Source organism: Hemiscyllium ocellatum, chromosome 20, assembly GCF_020745735.1.
Source record: "Hemiscyllium ocellatum isolate sHemOce1 chromosome 20, sHemOce1.pat.X.cur, whole genome shotgun sequence".
Classification (NCBI taxonomy): domain Eukaryota; kingdom Metazoa; phylum Chordata; class Chondrichthyes; order Orectolobiformes; family Hemiscylliidae; genus Hemiscyllium; species Hemiscyllium ocellatum.
This window is the reverse complement of record NC_083420.1, coordinates 53623892-53643761: the sequence shown is the minus strand read 5'-3', so window position 1 is coordinate 53643761 and position 19870 is coordinate 53623892. Positions and strand designations below refer to the sequence as shown.

General features: G+C 40.9%; 1 protein-coding gene across 1 annotated transcript in view; it reads left to right on the top strand.

The window, feature by feature from the left end:
- Window positions 1-19870, top strand: part of alg1 (ALG1 chitobiosyldiphosphodolichol beta-mannosyltransferase) — a 38521-nt gene that overhangs the window by 13176 nt on the left and 5475 nt on the right. The window contains exons 6-12 of the mRNA XM_060840876.1: window positions 789-899; window positions 4165-4286; window positions 12968-13006; window positions 14356-14415; window positions 15402-15512; window positions 17629-17743; window positions 18442-18517. Coding sequence (XP_060696859.1) covers window positions 789-899; window positions 4165-4286; window positions 12968-13006; window positions 14356-14415; window positions 15402-15512; window positions 17629-17743; window positions 18442-18517 — 634 coding nt within the window. The remainder of the gene's footprint in view (window positions 1-788; window positions 900-4164; window positions 4287-12967; window positions 13007-14355; window positions 14416-15401; window positions 15513-17628; window positions 17744-18441; window positions 18518-19870) is intronic.

The window sequence follows — 19870 nt, the reverse complement described above, 5'->3', positions numbered from 1 at the left end:
TTTGTCATACCACAAACATTGGATTCAACGTATATTTTATCATTCTAGCCAACAACTATAGCCTGTTCTGCCCTGATTTACTTTGACAGTAAGCCCAGCTTTAACATTTTTGAACCAGGGAAGCAACTATAGGAATCTATTACATCAAAGTTTGCTTTAACTGGCAGTCTTGATAAACCAGCAAAAATTATATATTCCAAATACTGTGAACTACCACAATGTTTGAGTATGCTGTAAATAAAGTATACAATGATGTTTATAGCTCCTGCATTTTATATATCTATGACTCAATGTGTGTTTTTACCTAGATGTTTTGAGGGACGTTGATGTCTCAGTGTGTCTTGGTCAGGGTTTACTGCAGTTATGCGTACCTCATGCATATCCGGAATATTTGAGCAACCAGCCCACTCCTGGTTTCATCAGTGCTAGTTAATAAAAAGTTTTGTATACTTAATATTCATAAATTAAGTTCAGGATAGGTTGGTAACAATATGGACTGCTTGCTCCCTAGTTATGTTGCATAAATGGAAAGTTTCTGACCCATCCTGGTTTTATAGAGAGCTATCTGACACTCTATACAATTTGAAGAAACAGAAATCTGACAGTAATGAAAAGAAAATTATGGTAGATATTGGATTTCTACGTAACACTTAATTCAGGATTATTAATTGAGAGTGGGCATGAAAAATGCTTTGAATATTATTTTTCAGCTGAATATACAAGAAATTAGTTATCTAGTTTGAGTTATAATGGTGAATATATTATAACTAAAGTGTGTTTTATTACAGGGCGACCACATTATATGACTGTCCATCTCCCATTTTTAGAGAAACCCCTCTAGAATTACAACATAAACTGTTTAAGAAACTTGCTAAAGATTTTGATGCATTTAAAGCAAGGTATGTTTCATATTTTTGCTATAAAACTTAAAATTCTGTAACTGTAAAGTGAACAATGACCCTTTCTTGTACTAAGTTTAATTTCATGAATACAGAAATCAAGTATGTTGGTAAAATTTCCATGATTCTATTATTACATTTAATGATATCCTGGGATCCAGACTAATGCTCTGCAGTCCTTACCTCCTGGCATTATTGACCTATGCCTCCAGTTCCATTGCAATGTGGCTGACTCTCAAATATCCTAGTAAGACACTTTGTTGTATTTAACTACCGTGAAGTTTAAGAAAAGGGAATGAAATCAGATGGACCACTCTCAGTTTGGCAAATGACAACAGTGTTGACCTTGCATATTCCCCCAACAAACATCTGGGAGCTTGTGCCATATTTAGGAGAGCTGTCCCAGGGGTGAGCCAGTTAACTATCACCATCTCTGGGTTTTTCTGTCAGATGCACCAGGAAAGTGCCATAGCAGTGGCATACAGTGGAGAAGAATTGACCTGGGAGTCCACAACATTGACTGTGGACCCTATGAACTCTCATGACATCATGTCAAACAAGGCAAGGCAGCCTCCTTCCAATTACTACATATGGCCAGTATGAGATATTTTAAACAATCTGTTTGGGGATGTTATCAGAAACCTCTGGAGCAGGCGGGACTTGAATCTGAGCCTCCTGACTTAGAGATAGGGACAATCCCACTGTACTACAAGAGCCCCCACTCCTCCATGTTGAACATTATTTCAGAGGAGCACAGCAGGTGGCACTGAATGTATTCTGGGGTGGAGTACTTCACCTTCCACAGCCTTAAGAGCTGGCCAAGTCCTGAGCATACAGCATCAAACTCTGATTGCGGCAGGTGACATGGGTGCCATCCAGAAGGAAAAGCAAACTGCCTGTCACAGATATGTCTGGCCATTAAAATATCATTAGGAGAGAATATTTTGCAGTCTCTGTGGAGACCGCACTGTCCTTGCAGAGACAAAGTCTGAGTTTCATGTTGAGGATACCCTCCGTCATATTAAGTGGGATAGAGTTGGAACAAATATAGCCACTCAAAACAGGGTATTCATGAGGCACTGAGAGCTGTCAGCAGCAGAATTGTATTCAACCACCATCTGTAATCTCATCGCCTGATTATATTCCCAACTCTACCATTGCCATCAAGCTTACTGCGGTGAAGGGTGGAGCAGGACACTGCATAAGCAGCACCAGGCACAGCTAAAAATGATGTATCATGCCAAATAATATAAGCAGCATGGGATAGACAAATGAAGTAACCCCACCAATAGATCAAATCTAAGTTATATTCTTCCACCACATTCAGTTGTAAATGGCAGTGGACAATTAAACAAGAAAATGGAGGAGGCTGTGACAACATTCTGGCAGTAGTACTAAAGGCTTGTGTTCCAGAAATAGGGGCAGAGTTAGACAAACTCTGTTTACCTTTGACTCCAGCTTCTATGTGCCAGCGTGAAAATCTACTCGGATATGATCTATTCACAAAAAGCAGGACAAATCTAGCCTGGTCAATTACTGCCATTACTCCATTCTAGGTCAGCAGCATTGTGATGGAAGATATCATCAACAGTGCTATCAGTTTAGCTGAGTAGTTATTTGCTCATTGACTTTTTAGTTTAGATTCTGCTGGGGAATTCAACTCCTCAGCTTGTTATGGGCCTGATTCAACATAGTCAAATGAACTGACTATAAGAAATGAGTATGACTTTACATCAAAGCAGCATTTTACCAAATATAGCATCAAGGAATCCTTGCAAAACTGAAGTCAATGGGAATCAGAAATTCTCAGCTCACGAGTTGTGCCTACCTCAAAGGAAAGATAGTCATAATTGTTTGGGGTCAGTCCTTTTTTCCTTCATAAAAATAATATTTATTATAAAAATTCATTCAAGCAGTTTGGTTCTCTACAGTAGTATGTGAGGAAAACAAACAAACATTGGGATTTGACTCTATCCAACAAACAAACCAAAGGCATCTCTTACTTGGGTAAGATTTATATTTACATATAATTGAGGCACTGGGAAGGTGATGTCAATCTTTTTTAATTTCAAAAATATAGTTTATTCATAGAATCTCTTTATGTAAATACATTGTCAGCAACACGGTTCGATTCTGTACAGTATCATGGAAACAAAAACATTGGAGTTCGACTCTGTCCAACAAACCAAAGGCATCTCTTACACGTACAAGACTATATTTACATGCATTTGCAGCACCATCATCTTGGTCCCAGTGCATCACTTCTGGTGTACATTGGTACTAGATCCAACCATTTTCAGCGGCCTCACCAATGATATTTCCTGCATCATAGGGTCAGAAGTGGGTTAGGATTAGGATTCATTATTAATTAGTGTTCAGCTCTACTTGTAACTCTGCAGGCACTGAATCAGTCCATGTCTCAATGTGATAAAACCTGGACAAAATACAGGTTAGGTTGGTAAATGGCAATTAACATTCACGCCACACAAGTAGGCAATGGTCATCTCCAATGAGAGGGAATCTAACCATCGCCATTTGACGTTCAATGGTATTACCATCATTGAATTCTCCACTGTCACCATCAGGTTGTTGCCATTGATAAGAAACTGAACTGGAGCAGCTGTAAATAGTGTGACAATAAGAACAGAATTTTGCTGTAGCTAATTTGCCTGCTGTCTCCCCAAAGCCTGTCCACCATGTACAATGCATAAGTCAATCTACATGATGGAACACTCTCTCCTTGTCTGGGTCAGTGCAGCTCCAACAACACTTGACGCCAAACACTATTCAAAATAAAGCAGCTCACTTGATTGGCACCCCACCTATCGCCATCAATATTAATTCTCACCACAACTGATGCACAGTTGCTCCAGTATGTAGTCTACAAGATGCATTACAGCAAACCAACAAGTCTCCTTCAACAGCACCTTCCAAGCCTTTACCACCCTGAAGGAGAAGCACAACGTATGTATGGGAAGGCCACCAAGTTCCCTTCTACGCCACTCACCGTCCTGATTTGGAGCTATATCATTGTATCAAATTTCTGGAACTCCTTCCCACATCCACATGGTTTTGTGTGCTTCAAGAAAATAGCTCACTACCATCTCCAGGACAATTATGGATGGGCAGTAAATGCTGGACTAGCTATAGATGTATGTGACCTGTGAAAGAATAACTTTTAAGAAGCGGATATGCTTTAAAAATGTTGAAATGATTGTGCGATTTGAAACAAGTGCTTAAAGCTACAATTTTTGTGTGCTATTAGGAGTGAATCTGTGCCTTCTAATTTGGAGCAGACAGCCTTTACAGAACTACATGCTGGGACTGGCACTGTCACCCATATCCAAGGCAGACCTGCAATACTGCTTAGCAGTACTAGCTGGACAGGTAAACCTGAGCATGTTTTTTCTCTTATTCAAGTTTTAGTGCACTGCTTTTGTTATTTGTCAGTGTAGATTAGTGTGCTGAATTGTATGGTAAAATAGGGCAGAGTCAGCATGGTTTTATCAAGGGAAGGTCACACCTGAGAAATCTGCTAGAGTTCTTTGAGGAAGTAATGAGCAGGTTAGGCCAAGGAGAGCCAATGCTTGTTATTGACATGGACTTCAAGAAGGCCTTTGACAAGGTGCTGCACAGGAGGCTACTGAGTAAGATAAGGGCCAATGGTGTCAGAGGCAAGATGCTAGCATGGATAGAAGCTTGGCTGTCTGGCAGAGAGTGGGGATAAAAGGGTCCTCACAATGGCAGCTGGTGACAAGTGGGGTTCTGTCAGGCTAAGTGTTGGGATCACAACTTTTCACTTTATACATTAATCATATAGATGAAGGAACTGAGGGCATTCTGACTAAGGTTACAAACGATACAAACATAGGTAGGGGGACAGGTAGCATTGAGGAGGTGGGGAGGTTGCAGAAGGATTTGGACAGTTTGGAAGAGAGGGCAAAGAACTGACAGATTAAGTACAATGTGGGAAAGTGAGAGGTCATGCACTTTGGTAGGAAGAATAGAGGCATGGACTATTTTGTAAATGGGGAGAAAAGTCAGATGTCTGAAGTGCAAGGAGACTTGGGAATTTTAATCTAGGGTTCTCTCAAAGTGAACTTGCAGGTTGGGTCACTAGTTAGGAAGGCAAATGCTATGATGATATTTATTTTGAGAGGACTTGAATTTAAAAGCAGGGATATACTTCTGAGGCTGTATAAAGCTCTGGTCAGGCCACGATTGGAGTATTGTGCACAATTTTGGGCCCCGTATCTCAAGAAGGATGTTCGCACCCTGGAGCGTGTACAGAGGAGGTTCACGTGAACCACCTCTGAAAAACTGAATATATATGAGGAACATTTGAGGACTGTGGGTTCATAATCGGAGTTTGCAAAGATGATCTCATTGAAACATATAGAATACTGAATGGCCTGGACTCCACCAGTTACAACCTGCCAATTTGGACGTGTGATTTATGTGTGCTGATTTGAAGGTTTTAGGCAAATGCACCAAATGAAGCAACAAGGGTTATGGGAAGAAAGCGGGAGAAGGGCATTGAGAAACCTATCAGCCATGAATGAATAGCAGAGCACTTGATGGGCCGAATGGCCTAATTTCTGCTCCCTTAATGAGAGAGGCTATAGGAAGAGATGTTGAGAGGAGACTGATGAAAAAGTTGGAGTATGAGGAGTAGAGATGGAGAAATAGAAAACAGAGATGAAAAGGAACCGTTGGCTAGGTTGCAGTATGAAATGGAGAATGCAGTTAATTAGACCATTGTTTACAAGGACTGGTCCAAGTTTCATGGTTCAAATGCCATCCTCTGCACAACATTCTGCAAGAAGAAAGTGATAGCCTCAAGCCTACAGGATTCTCTGTAGATGCCAATGTTTGCAGCACCTAATCTATGTTAATCTTTATTCAAATCTATGTCTTTCGCTTTGTGACAATCTTTTTGAGATATTTGTTAAAAACTGCCCTTTTTTTAATTCCTACCTTATGACAAAAACATAATGTTTACAAAGTAAGTGAAATAAACATTGCAGATTTGCTTTTAAAAACATCTTGTAGCCATACTTCAGCACAAGTATTCTTCAAATAGTCAATATTGGATAATCTCCAATGGGATTTTACTGCGATATGTACAATTTCATGGACAATAGTGCCACCCAGTGGCTATGTAATTTCTATCAGTACATTGAGCTCAGCAGAATTCAAAGTAAAATTGCCAATTTTAACGTACCTTAGATATCTGAAATACAAAAATAAAACTTCATATGCAGTGAAAACAATTGATTCCCAAGTCTTTTTAAAAAGTGTTTCAAAATGAAAGTGATAAGTGTGCATCAAATTATTGTATGAACATTTGTACATGTGAAAATTGTAGTGAACGTTATAGTTTCAATATTACAATATTGTCACCTTTGTTGCTTACCAGGGGTAAGCCATAGGGTACAGGTCTCTGGCACAGAGCCTGACCCTGTTGCTCAGAAGGGAAGGTGGGAGAGGAGCAGAGCATTTGTCATTTGGGTCTCCACAGTTAGGGGCACAGATAGGAGATTGTCTGGAAACGAGAGAGACTCACGGTTGGTGTGTTGCTTGCCATGTGCCAGGGTCCATGATGTCTTGGATCGTGTTTTCGGGATCCTTAGGGAGGAGGGGGAGCAGCAAGTTGTAGTCCATATTGGCACCAACGACATAAGTAGGAAAAGGGATGAGGATGTACGGCAGAGATTTAGGGTGCTAGGGTGGAAACTTGGAGTGAGAACAAACAGACGTTGTTATCTCTGGTTTGGTTTGTTACCTGTGCCACGTGATAGCGAGGCGAGGAATAGAGAGAGAGCAGTTGAACACATGGCTACAGGGATGGTGCAAGAGGGAGGGATTCAGACACCTGGATAATTGGGGCTCATTCTGGGGTAGGTTGGACTCTGGAAGGTGGTTTGAAGTGTGTCTACTTCAATGCCAGGAGCACTCGGAATAAGGTGGGTAAACTTGCATGATGGTTGGTACCTGAGACTTCAATGTTGTGGCCATTTCAGAGACATGGATAGAGCAGGGTCAGGAATGGCTGTTGCAGTTTCTGGAGGTTTAGATGTTTCAGTAAGAACAGGGAAGGTGGTAAAATAGGGGGAGATGTGGCATTGTTAGTCAAAGACAGTATTATGGTAGCAGAAAGGACGTTTGATGAGGACTCGTCTGCTGAGGTTAGAAACAGGAAAGGAGAGGTCACCCTGTTAGGAGTTTTCTATAGACTTCCGAAAAGGTCCAGAGATGTAGAGGAAAGGATAGCAAAGATGATTCTAGATAGGAGCAAGAGTAACAGGGCAGTTGTTGTGAGGGCTTTAACTTTCCAAATATTGAGTGGAAATGCTATAGTTTGAGTAACTTTAGATGGGTCAGTTTTTTGTCCAATGTGTGCAGAAAGGTTTCCCATCATAGTATGTAGATAAACCAACAAGAGGCGAGGCCACGTTGGACTTGGTACTGGGTAATGAACCAGGTCAGGTGTTAGATTTGGATATAGGTGGGTACTTCAGTGATAATGACCACAATTCAGTTACATTTACTTTAGTGATGGAAAGGGATAGGTATATACCACAGAGCAAGTGTTATAGCTGGGGGGAAAAGCAATTATGCGGTTTGGCAAGATTTCGGATGCATAGGATGGGAAAGGAAAGTGTAGGAGATGGACAAAATTGAAATGTGGAACTTGTTCAAGGAACAGCTTCTGCGTGTGATTGAGAAGTATGTACCAGTTAGGCAGAGAGGAAGTGGTCGAGCGAGGGAGCTGTGGTTTACTAAAGAAGTTGAATCTCCTGTGAAGAGGAAGAAAAAGGCTTATGTAAAGATGAAGCATGAAGGTTCGCTTAGGGCACTTGAGAAATACAAGTTAGTCAGGGAGGACCTAAAGAGAGAGCTAAGAGGAGTCAGGAGGGGACATGAGAAGTTTTTGGCAAATAGGATCAAGGAAAATACTAAAGCTTTCTATAGGTCTGTCAGGAATAAAAGAATGACTAGAGTAAGATTAGGGCTAATCAAGGACAATAGTGAGAAGTTGTGTGTGGAATCAGGAGATAGGAAAGGTGCTAAATGAATATTTTTCATCAGTATTCACACTGGAAAAAGAAAATGTTGAGGAGAATACTGAGATACAGGCTATTAGACTAGATGGGATTGAGGTTCATAACAAGCAGGTATTAGCAATTCTGGAAAGTGTGAAAATAGATAACTCCCCTGGACCAGACGGCATTTGTCCTTGGGTTCTCTGGAAATCTAGGGAGGAGATTGCTGAGCCTTTGGCTTTGATCTTTGTCGTCATTGTCTAAAGGAATAGAGCCAGAAGACTGGAGGATAGCACATGTTGTTCCCTTGTTCAAAAAGAGGAGTAGAGACAACCCTGGTAATTACAGACCAACAAGCCTTACTTTGGCTGTGGATAAAGTGTTGGAAAGGATAATAAGAGATAAGATTTATAATCATCTAGAAAGGGATGATTTGATTAGGGATGGTCAGCATGTTTTAAGAAGGGTTGGTGGTGCCTCACAAACCTCATTGAGTTCTTTGAGAAGGTGACCAAACAGGTGGATGAGGATAAACCAGTAGATGTGGTGTTTATGGATTTCAGTAAGGCCTTTGATAAGGTTCCCCACAGTACACTCTCTTGCAGAAGGTATGGAAGCATGGGATTGGGGGTGATTTAGTGGTTTGGATCAGAAATTAGCTAACTAAAAGAAGACAGGGTGTAGTTGATGGGAAATATTCATCCTGGATTTAGTTACGAATGGGGTACCGCAAGTATCTGTATTGGGGCCACTGCTGTCTGTCATTTTTATGAAAGACCGGGATGAGAGTGTAGAAGAATGGGTTAGTAATTTTGTGGATGACACCAAAGTCGGTGGAGTTGTGGATAGTGCCGAAGGATGTTGCAGGTTACAGAGGGACAAGCTGCAGAGCTGGGCTGAGAGGTGGTGAATGGAGTTTAATGTGGAAAAGTGAGAGCTGATGCACTTTAGAAGGAGTAACAGGAATACAGAGTAGTGGGCTAATGGTAAGATTCTTGGTAGTGTGGATGAGCAGAGAGATCTTGGTGTCCATGTACATAGATCACTGAAAGTTACCACCCAGGTTGATAGGATTGTTAAGAAGGCATACAATGTGCTAGCTTTTATTGGTAGACGGATTGAGTTTCGGAGCCATGAGGTCACGTTGCTGTATAAAATATTGGTGCGGTCGCACTTGGAGTATTGCATACAGTTCTGGTCACCGCATTATAGGAAGGATGTGAAAGCGTTGGAAAGGGTTCAGAGGAAATTTATTGGGAAGTTGCCTGGTATGGAGGGAAGGTCTTACAAGGAAAGGCTGGGTGACTTGAGGCTGTTTTTGTTACAGAGAAGAAGGTTGACAGGCGACTTAATAAAGACACATAAGATAATCCAAGAGTTAGATAGGGTGGACAGTGAGAACCTTTTTCCTCTGATGGCGATTACTAGCACAGGGGGACATAGCTTTAAATTGAGGGGTGATAGATATAGGACAGATGTCAGAGGTAGGTTCTTTACTCAGAGAGTAGTAAGGGCTTGGAATGCCCTGCCTGCAATAGTAGTAGACTTGCCAACTTTAAGGGCCATTAAATGATCATTGGATAAACATGGATGAAAACGGAATAGTGTAGGTTAGATAGGCTTCAGATTGGTTTCACAGGTCAGCGCAACATCGAGGGCCGAAGGGCCTGTTTTGTGCTGTAATATTCTATGCTTCATTTGGTACATTTGCCCGAAATCTTCAAATCAGCACACGTAAATCACATGTCCAAACTGCAGGTTGTGACTGGTGGAGTGCCACAAAAATAACCTCGGCTATTTACAATTTGTCTTAAGGACTCAGACAAAGAGACAGAGAGTCATGTCTCTCTTTGCTGCTGATACAAAGCTAGATAGAAATGTAAGCTGTATATAGGGCACAGTGGCTGCAAGGACATAGAGACAGGCTGTAGCAAGTGGGCATCACGATGACAGAAGCCTGTTAAATAAGGCTTCAATTGAACCTTCACGCCTCATCTTTACATAGGCCGCCCTCTTCCCTTTAACAAGGGATTCCAATTCCTTACTAAACCACGGCTCCCTCTCACGACCCTTTCCTCCCTGCCTGACAGGTACATACTGATCAAGGACACTCAATAGTTGCTTCTTGAACAAGCTCCACATATCGATTGCACCCTTCCCTTGAAGCCTATTTTTCCAAGCCACGCATCCTAAGTCATGCCTCACCGCATCATAATTTCCCTGCCCCCAGCTATAACTCTTGCCCTGCAGTGCACACTTATCCCTCTCCATCACTAGAGTAAAAGTCACCGAATTGTGGTCACTGTCACCAAAGGCTCACCTACCTGCAATTCTAACACCTGGCCTGGTTCATTACCTAGAACCAAATCCAGTATGGCCTCACCTCTTGTTGGCCTGTCTGCATATTGTGTCAGGAAACCCTCCTGCACACATCGGACAAACACCGACCCATCTAACGTACTCGCGCTATAGCTTTCCCAGTCAATATCTGGAAAGTTAAAGTCCCCCATAACAACCACCCTATTACTTTCACTCTTCTCCTGAATCATCCTCGCAATCCTTTCTTCTACGTTTCTAGCACTATTAGGAGGCCTGTAGAAAACTCCTAACAGGGTGACCTCACCTTTCCTATTTCTAAGCTCAGCCCAAACTACCTCAGATGGCGAGTCTTCATCCATCGTCCTTTCCACTGCTGTAATACTATCTTTGACAAGCAATGCCACACCTCCCCCTCTTTTACCCCCACCTCTGACCCTACTAAAACATTTAAACCCTGGAACCTGCAACAACCAATCTTGTCCCTGTCCTACCCATGTCTCCATAATAGCCACAACATCGAACTCCCAGGTACCAACCCACGCTGCAGGTTCACCTACCTTATTTCGTATACTTCTCGCATTGAAGTATACACACTTCAAGCCACCTTCCTGTTTGCAGGCACCCTCCTTCGAGATTGATGCCATGTTCCTAACCTCCCTACACTCCAGGTCTTGCACCCTCAAGCTACAGTCTAGGTTCCCATGCCCCTGCAGAGTTAGTTTAAACCTCCCCCCAAGGATACTGGTGCCCCTCAGGTTCAGGTGTAGACCATCCTGTTTATAGAGGTCCCACCTTCCCCAGAAAGAACTCCAGTTATCCAGAAACTGGAATCCCTCCGTCCTGCACCATCCCTGTAGCCACGCATTTAACTGCTCTCTCTCCCTATTCCTCAACTCTCTATCACGTGGCACGGGTAACAAACCAGAGACAACAACTCTGTTTGTTCTAACTCTGAGCTTCCAACCTAGCTCCCTGAAAGCCTTCCTAACATCCTCATCCCTTTTCCTACCTATCTTAGGACAATTCACAGAAATACCAATTCGGAGGGAAAACCAGCAATTAAAATGGGGCGACTCCCAGGTAGCCTCGACACGAGTTCAAAATGCTTTTTGTTTTGCATTGAGTTAATTTCCTGTTGCAATCATGAATGCACCATTTTATCTCGCAAATATACCAAAGGGTATTTTTTAAAGGCAAGTTAAAAGAAGTTCTAAAAGGCTGTTTAATTGTGCTAGCTCATGAGATTTATAGACAATACGCGAATAAGTTTGAGTAGAAACTTAAAGCCGAAAAATATGTTCCCTTCTGACAAATATGCCAGAAACAGAAACACTACCTTAGCTTGTTAAAAGTAACTTAGCAATTTTTTTTTAAGTCATTAAAATTCGGTTGCAAAATCAATGACAACTGCAAGTGAGAATCTTACTTTACAATATTTGATGAAATATAAGTTTCTCCAGAATATTGATCACATACTGTAGATTTTAGATGTTCAGTTTGAGGTCCAGATAGAGTCTTGGCAATCCAGCTCTTAGTGTCCAGATAACTTGATCTTATTTGCATCTGTGTTTGATTTACACATCGATTTTGTAAACTTTTTGTAAACTTCATAGAGGCTGCATGTACTAATCCAAAAGTTAAAACAAATGATGGAAAAGCACAGCACATCAGGCAGCATCTGTGGAGAGAAATGAAGTTAACATTTCAGATTGATGATCTTTCAGAAGCAGTGCAGAGAAATAAGAAGGTATGCATTAATAAGCCAGTGGAAGAAGGGAGAGGGAAAAAGAACAGAGAAAAAGGTCTCTGATAGGGTGGAAGTCGGGGGAGTTGAAATAAAACAAATTCATGCCACAGCGGCCAGCGAGGTAAATAATGAAGCGAAGGTTACATGCGAATGAGGTGTGAATCGCTTCATTAACACATATTGGGTGCAACATGAAGGAATAAAGGAAGGAAGAAGTTGAAGGCTGACTAAGCAAGAAAAGGAAAAAAGCCATATAGAACAGAGTGGACCAAATGCAGTTGAAGTCAGTGTTGAGTCTAGAAGACTATAGAGTTGTAAGCAAAGGCACTACTCCTGGAGCTTCACTGGAACATTGTAGCTGGCCACAGACAGAAGGATCAGAGGGATAGCAGGTTTGGGAATTGAAATGTGTAGCAAGTGAAAACTCAGGTTGTACTTGCAGACTGTGCAGAGGTGTTCTGCAAAGCAGTGTCCCTAATGTGCAGGAGACTACATCACAAGCAGCAAATACAGTATGTTAAATCACAAGAAATACAGATAAGTTGCTGTTTCACTTGGGAGGAATGTTTGGGGTATTGGTCAATTAAAGAGGTAAAACATCAGGTGAGGCACCTTTGACTTTTGCATGGAAGGGTGCAGTAGAGAGGGAATGAGTGTTCAGAGACTGGGGTATGAATGAAGGCATTGCAGAATGAAGAGTCCCCATGAAAAGCTGAAAGGGACGGGCATGGAAAGATGGATTTGGTCGTTGCATCACGTTGGAGACTGGTGAGGGATTCTCCATTTACTGTGGAGGCTGGTGGGACCCTTTTGTGGTTCAGGACGGCATGTTGAAGCCGTGAGAGCAGAGGTTCAAGAAATGAACAGATTCATTGTTTTCCTGATCGTTGGACATCCAATGCATTAAATACTTTTTACTTCAATCATTAGTGACATAATCCTCCTTTGATTTTCAGAGGATGAAGATTTTTCCATTCTGCTGAAAGCCTTGGAAGGTAGGTTTCAGTTAACTTGTATTTCATCTAATTAAATGTGCAGCATCTTCCTTGCATTGAAGAATTTGATTATATAGTATATTTATTCAAATATTAACTAGATACTTCATTATTATAGATAAAACCTTTCCTTCCTCTGTAAATATTAACAGACATTTCAAATTATGGAAGGCTATTCATGCAACTTTTTACTTGGGGAAATAATGAAATGTATCCATTTTCAATTTGTTTATGGCTGTGGTTCACAGTGCAATATATTGATGGTTTTGAGGGTCTCTTCAATTTGGGTTTACTTTTTAGATTTTGTTTTCAGGTTTTGACTTTTGACTTTGATTTTGAATAATCAACTTCTGGAGTGTGACATGAGCAAAATGGAATAGCCAAGAATGTATTAACTGCTAAAAATCATTTCACAGAATTTTTACTATGCAACCAAGAATACATCAAGCTGGGAACGAATTTATCATTATCAAACTATCTTCTGTGCAATTGCTAGCAATGTTACTGCCAGGCAACGTCTCTGGAACTGAAAGTTACACGTTACAAATATGGAGTTTAATTAGCTCAAATTTTGCTTATCTTAATTAAATACACCAAGTTTTAATTTGTCATTTGTCTTTTTCTGTGTCTGGATCTAAATTCTTCCCCCTCTCTGTCTCACTCTTCCTGTTTTTGATTTGACATTAGTATCCCTTCTTAGTCCTTATGCTGATAATTTCACAATCCTTCAAGTTGGTTAATTAAGGAGCTACACAATTGCATTCTCCATTTTCCCACGCACTGCTTAACTTTAAGGGTGTCCAGGTAACTTTTTTCATTCCGGATGCATCATGTTTGATTACAGTTCAGATTACAGCCCATCTGCGTTCTTCCTCAAGCTGAAGGCCTTAAAGCAGATATGGTTGACTGCAGCTAAAATCCCCCCATTAATCACATACCTATTAATCCCACCACATACTTTGCTATGTTTATCTCAGTTTCATAGTTTTAAGTGCTACAGATTTGGTTGTTTATCTAGTTCATTAATGTTAACTAGATAATAAATTAGTTCTGCATTCTATGACACATCTCAGTTTAAAGAGCAACATTGAAATTGCAGTATTCATCAACCCTTCGTCGACCTATCTCTAGAGTGATGCTTTTACTGAGTGTGTTTGCATCAAGCAAACTCCTTGACCAAATCATTGGTTATAATGTTGTGCTGAGTAGTTACTTTTATGGTCATTCAGTTATTTGTGAAACAGATGTTTTACTCAGATACGTGGATTGCGTATATACCACGTTGAAATTATGGTAATGTTTTGCATGTTACTTTAAATTAATAAATGTTCAATTTATTCTTTTCACAGAATATGAAGGTTTCATAAACAGTGGTATAACATTACCACCCCTTGTTTGTGCCATTACAGGTACGCTTCTGTTCTCTTTCTATTAAGGCAGTGAGATCGTAATGTATAGGAGCAGAATTAGGCCATTTGGCCCATCAAGACTGTTTCATGATTTGATTATGGCTGTTATGTTTTCAACCCCATTCTCCTGGCTTCACCCCATTACCCTTGATCCACTTACTAATCAAGAACATGTATATCTCTGTCTTCAATACACTGTGACTTGCTTTTCACAGCCTTCTGCAGCAATGGGGTCCACAGATTCACCACCCCACCCTCTGGTTGAAGAAATTCCTCATCATCTCCATTCTAAAGGGTCATCCCTTCATTCTGAGGCTGTGCTCTTGGGTCCTAGTCTCTCCTACTAATGGAAACACCTTCTCCATGTTCACTCTATCCAGACCTCTCAGTATTCTGTAGGTTTCAATCAGATCCCCCACCCCACTCCACCCCCCCATCCCATCCTTTGAAATTCCATGGAGTACAGACCCAAGAGTTCTTGACCGCTTCTTCATCCCTGGGATGATTCTTGTGAACTTCCTTTGGACCTCTTCCAATGCCAGTGCATCCTTCCTTAGATACAGGAGTCAAAACTGCTCACATTATTCTAAATACAGTCTGACCAGACCCTTATATAGCCTCAGCAACGCATCCATGCTTTTGTATTCTAGCCTTCTTGAAGTGAGTGCTAACGTTGTATTTGCCTTCCTAACTGCCAACTGAACCTGTGTGTGTTAACCTTAAGAGAATTCTGAACAGTGACTCCTAAGACCCTTTGTGCTTCAGATTTCAAAACCCTTTCCTCTTGCCTTCTTCTCGACCTCACCTTGCCAATTCTGCACCAATCTGCCCCCCTCCCTCTTTCTGCCTTACCATCTCTCCTCCTCCATCTTTTCCTCCCATCATGAATCTTTTCACCTTCTCCTGCCTTGCTGTTACCATCCTCAATCCATCTAGTTTCTTGCAGCTGAATACGAATTTTAAACTTGCTTTTTTTTGTTTTTCAGGGAAGGGTCCACTCCAGGAATTTTATAATAATCTCATTGAAAAATTACATTTTAAACATGTTCACATATGCACGTTGTGGCTTGAAGCTGAAGACTACCCAGTGTTGCTAGGTAAAATTACTCAATATTTCATATAATTCTTATTTATATTACATTGGCAATAATTTTAAATCGATGCTGGGTTTTACTTTATGGTACTGGTGTAGTGGTAATGTTGTTGGACTAGTTACCCAGAGACCCAAGTAATGCCCTGGGAACTTGGCTTGCACCTCACCATGGAAGTTGGTGAAATTTGCTCTTAAAAATTTTGGAATTAAAAATCAAATTATGACCATGAATCCATTGTTGTATGTTGTAAAACCCCACCTGGCTCACTAATGTCGTTTGAGGAAGGAAATCTGTCGTCCTTACCTTGACTAGCCAACATGTGACTCCAGACCCACAGCAATTTGGTTGACTTTTAATTGCCTCAGAAATGGGCTAGGAAGCCACTGAAATGTATGTATTCTCTTAAAAAAATTAAATTAAACAGACCACCTAGACTGAACCCAGGCACTGCTAACAACAACAGTAAACATAGCGCTGTCAACCCTGTAATGTCCTTCTCACTAACAAAGGGGTACTAGTGCCAAAACTGGGACAGCAATCTCAGACTGATCCATTATAAGACATAGGAGTGGAAGTAAGGCCATTCAGCCCATCGAGTCCACTCCGTCATTCAATCATGGCTGATGGGCATTTCAACTCCACTTACCTACATTCTCCCCGTAGCCCTTAATTTCTTGTGACATCCAGAATTTATCAATCTCTGCCTTGAAGACATTTAGCGTCCCGGCCTCCATTGCACTCCGCGGCAATGAATTCCACAGGCCCACCACACTCTGGCTAAATAAATGTCTCTGCATTTCTGTTCTGAATTTACCCCCTCTAATTCTAAGGCTGTGTCTACGGGTCCTAGTCTCCTCACCTAACAGAAACAATTTCCTAACGTCCACCCTTTCCAAGCCATGTATTATCTTGTAAGTTTCTATTAGATCTCCCCTTAATCTTCTAAACTCCAATGAATACAATCCCAGGATCCTCAGCCGTTCCTCGTATGTTAGACCTACCATTCCAGGGATCATCCGTGTGAATCTCCACTGGACTGGCTCCAGTGCCAGTATGTCCTTCATGAGGTGTGGGGACCAAAACTGGACACAGTACTCCAAATGGAGCCTAACCAGAGCTTTATAAAGTCTCAGTAGCACAACGGTGCTTTTATATTCCAACCCTCTTGAGATAAATGACAACATTGCATTCGCTTTCTTAATCACGGACTCAACCTGCATGTTTACCTTTAGAGAATCCTCGACTAGCACTCCCAGATCCCTTTGTACTTTGGCTTTATGAATTTTCTCACCATTTGGAAAGTAGTCCATGCTTGTATTCTTTTTTTCCAAAGTGCAAGACTCATATTTGCTCACATTGAATTCCATCAGCCATTTCCTGGACCACTCTCCCAAACTGTCTAGATCCTTCTGCAGCCTCCCCACTTCCTCAGTACTACCTGCCTGTCCACCTAACTTCGTATCATCGGCAAACTTCGCTAGAATGCCCCTAGTCCCTTCATCCAGATCATTAATATATAACGTGAACAGCTGCGGCCCCAACACTGAACCCTGCGGGACACCGCTTGTCACCGGCTGCCATTCCGAAAAAGAACCTTTTATCCCAACTCTGCCTTCTGTCAGACAGCCAATCCTCAATCCATACCATCGACAGAACTCTCAGTACTATTCCCGGAATATGGATGAGTGCAGTTCTAGCAACACTTAGGACATTCAACACTAATGAGCCTGCTTGTTGCCTGTTTGTTTGACACCACATCCTCAAGCATTCACTCCCACCACCACTGATTCACAGTGGCAGCAGTATGTACCATCTACAGGATGCACTGCAGAAATTCACTACGGCTCCTTAGCACTTTCCAAACCCATAGCCATCACCATCTAGAAGAACAGTGGACCAACCTCTGATTACATAATCGCTTCTGACCAGGCAGGACTCCACTGTCAAGATCTGTCATTGACAAAGGATCTTGCCAATCCGTTTTGAACAAGCTGATTGGAGCTCAATTTGGCAAGCTTTCTTGGTGGTGTCAGTTACCACTGAACCACTCCCACACAGAACAAATCTGATAATTATAAACTTAATGTATTTTTTCTTATGTTTTGTAATAATTTTACAGGCTCTGGTGATCTAGGAGTTTGTCTTCATAAATCAACCAGTGGACTGGATTTGCCTATGAAAGTGGTAGACATGTTTGGTTGTCGTTTACCCGTATGTGCAATCGATTTCCCATGGTCAGTGTGTGGCGAACATTGTCTTTCTCATTCTTTCTTTAACCTTCCCCCAATGGTTTTGAAGAGAAGCATGTTTCTTATAAGATTGTTAGCGTTAGTTAACATTTCTTTTAATTTTAATAAACCCGACAAACTGATTTCCTGTCATTTAAATCGTGCTTTGTCAAACCTGTCAGTCTCTGTTTATGTTGTGAACTGATTTTATTCAATGAAATAAACGTTATAACTGAATCTTGTGCTGCAGAAGCAAGGGTATCTGATAACAGGTTTTTGCCTTATTAAAATGTTATCAATTCATAAGGCGTGCCCGCTGTTAAGTACACAGCTGTTACCTTCACAGTCCTGGTCACCTTGCTTGGATCAGCTGTACCATCATTAACCTGGAGCTTTAGAGCTAGCAGAACACTACATCAGTCAGCACAGCAGCCTCAGTGTCTGCACAAACCCAAATGGCAGTTCAGCACTGCAGCCTTTCTGCCTGGAGGGAAATAGATACTTTTTACTAATTTTTACATTGAAGATCAGACCTCCACAGTAGCTATTGTTACCACCAATCATCATTTAAAACTAGTTCCTTGATGTGGCTGATTTTTTTGTGTTTTCCATTAACTGTCATCTTTTCAGCCACCATCTAAGCCAAGACCTTCCTTTCTTTGGTAGTTAAAATAATTATAACTTCTTATTTTCTTATTTTACAGTTTACATGAACTTGTGAAACATGAAGAAAATGGTTTAATATTTAAAAACTCTCATGAGCTGGCTGTGCAACTGAAGGTAAATGAAGTACGATGCTGAAGGAAATATTGCCTACCTGCCTCTTTAATATCTATCCCTCTGTTCCACCAGCTGTGCCAGTAGTCCTTTTCAGATATTGATGAAATTTTGGCTTCTATCCTATTCCAATAATGAATATGTTAGAGCGTTTAGTGTAAGAAACTTTAATAATTTATTGCCGGTTCAAGGTTCAGCATAGTTTGTGCCCTCTTCCTCATCTAATATTGATACATCAGTCCGAGCAAACATGCAACTGTTCCTTAGATGCTGCCTGACCTGCTGCGCTTTAACAAGGAACAGGAAATTCGACGTTTCGGGCAAAAGCCCTTCATTGGGCTTTTCCTGATGAAGGGCTTTTGCCCGAAACGTCGAATTTCCTGTTCCTTGGATGCTGCCTGACCTGCTGCGCTTTAACCAGCAACACATTTTCAGCTCTGATCTCCAGCATCTGCAGACCTCACTTTTTACTCGTAAGCCAAATTACCCAGAGTGAATTTGTGTACTGCTCAGATCAGGTGATAACATTCTTATCCATGGGTTTAATGTATACAGGAGTAGTATTTAATTAGAATCTATATACAGTAAATCTTCTGTATCTGTAAAATCACAAATATGCCTATCTGTGCCAAAATATAAATAATAACCAAAATCGCATATTCACAATTTTAAACCTATTCTTAAACAGCTGTGCGCTCATAAATTTCATTTTTCACAAGGATTCTCAGAAAGGAAACTTCACAGACACGAAGGAATGACTGTGTATTTATTTTCTTCCTGTATCTTGCTCAAATCCTGTGTGTTGTCTGTAATTGCATCAAATGACCTAGATTTCAGACTTTTGTTTCCTCTTTCTCGACACAATTAATCTATGGTACTGTTTTATCAATGTTAATCTGTTTTATTACAGTCAGTATAGTAAGACTTGAAGTAATCGTTCTTTACTTAAGTTATTCCAGAACTAAATATGTAGCTGTACTTTGTGGTACAAGCAAACATGTTATTTGAAGATTTTGTTTTACTTACAAGAACCTAATTGTGATAACATTCAAAGTTCATTTTATATGGCTGTTATCAACATCTGTCTCTTTCTGTTACCCTCTTGGAAGCTCTCCCTGGCCACATTATAACATAGCTTCTAACCCTGATATTAATGAAATATTCTTTTGAGATAAGGAGAACAAACTTATAAGTACTATTCCAAATATAGCCCTTTGAGAGCCAAATAAAGTTTGAAAATAACCTCACTTGGTTAAAACCTTTGCAATGTGTGACGACATTCTGGTTAATTTCTTAACAACTTGGAGCATAATTGGATGGTTTTAGTAACTTAACTAAGCCATTTAAAGTCCTTGA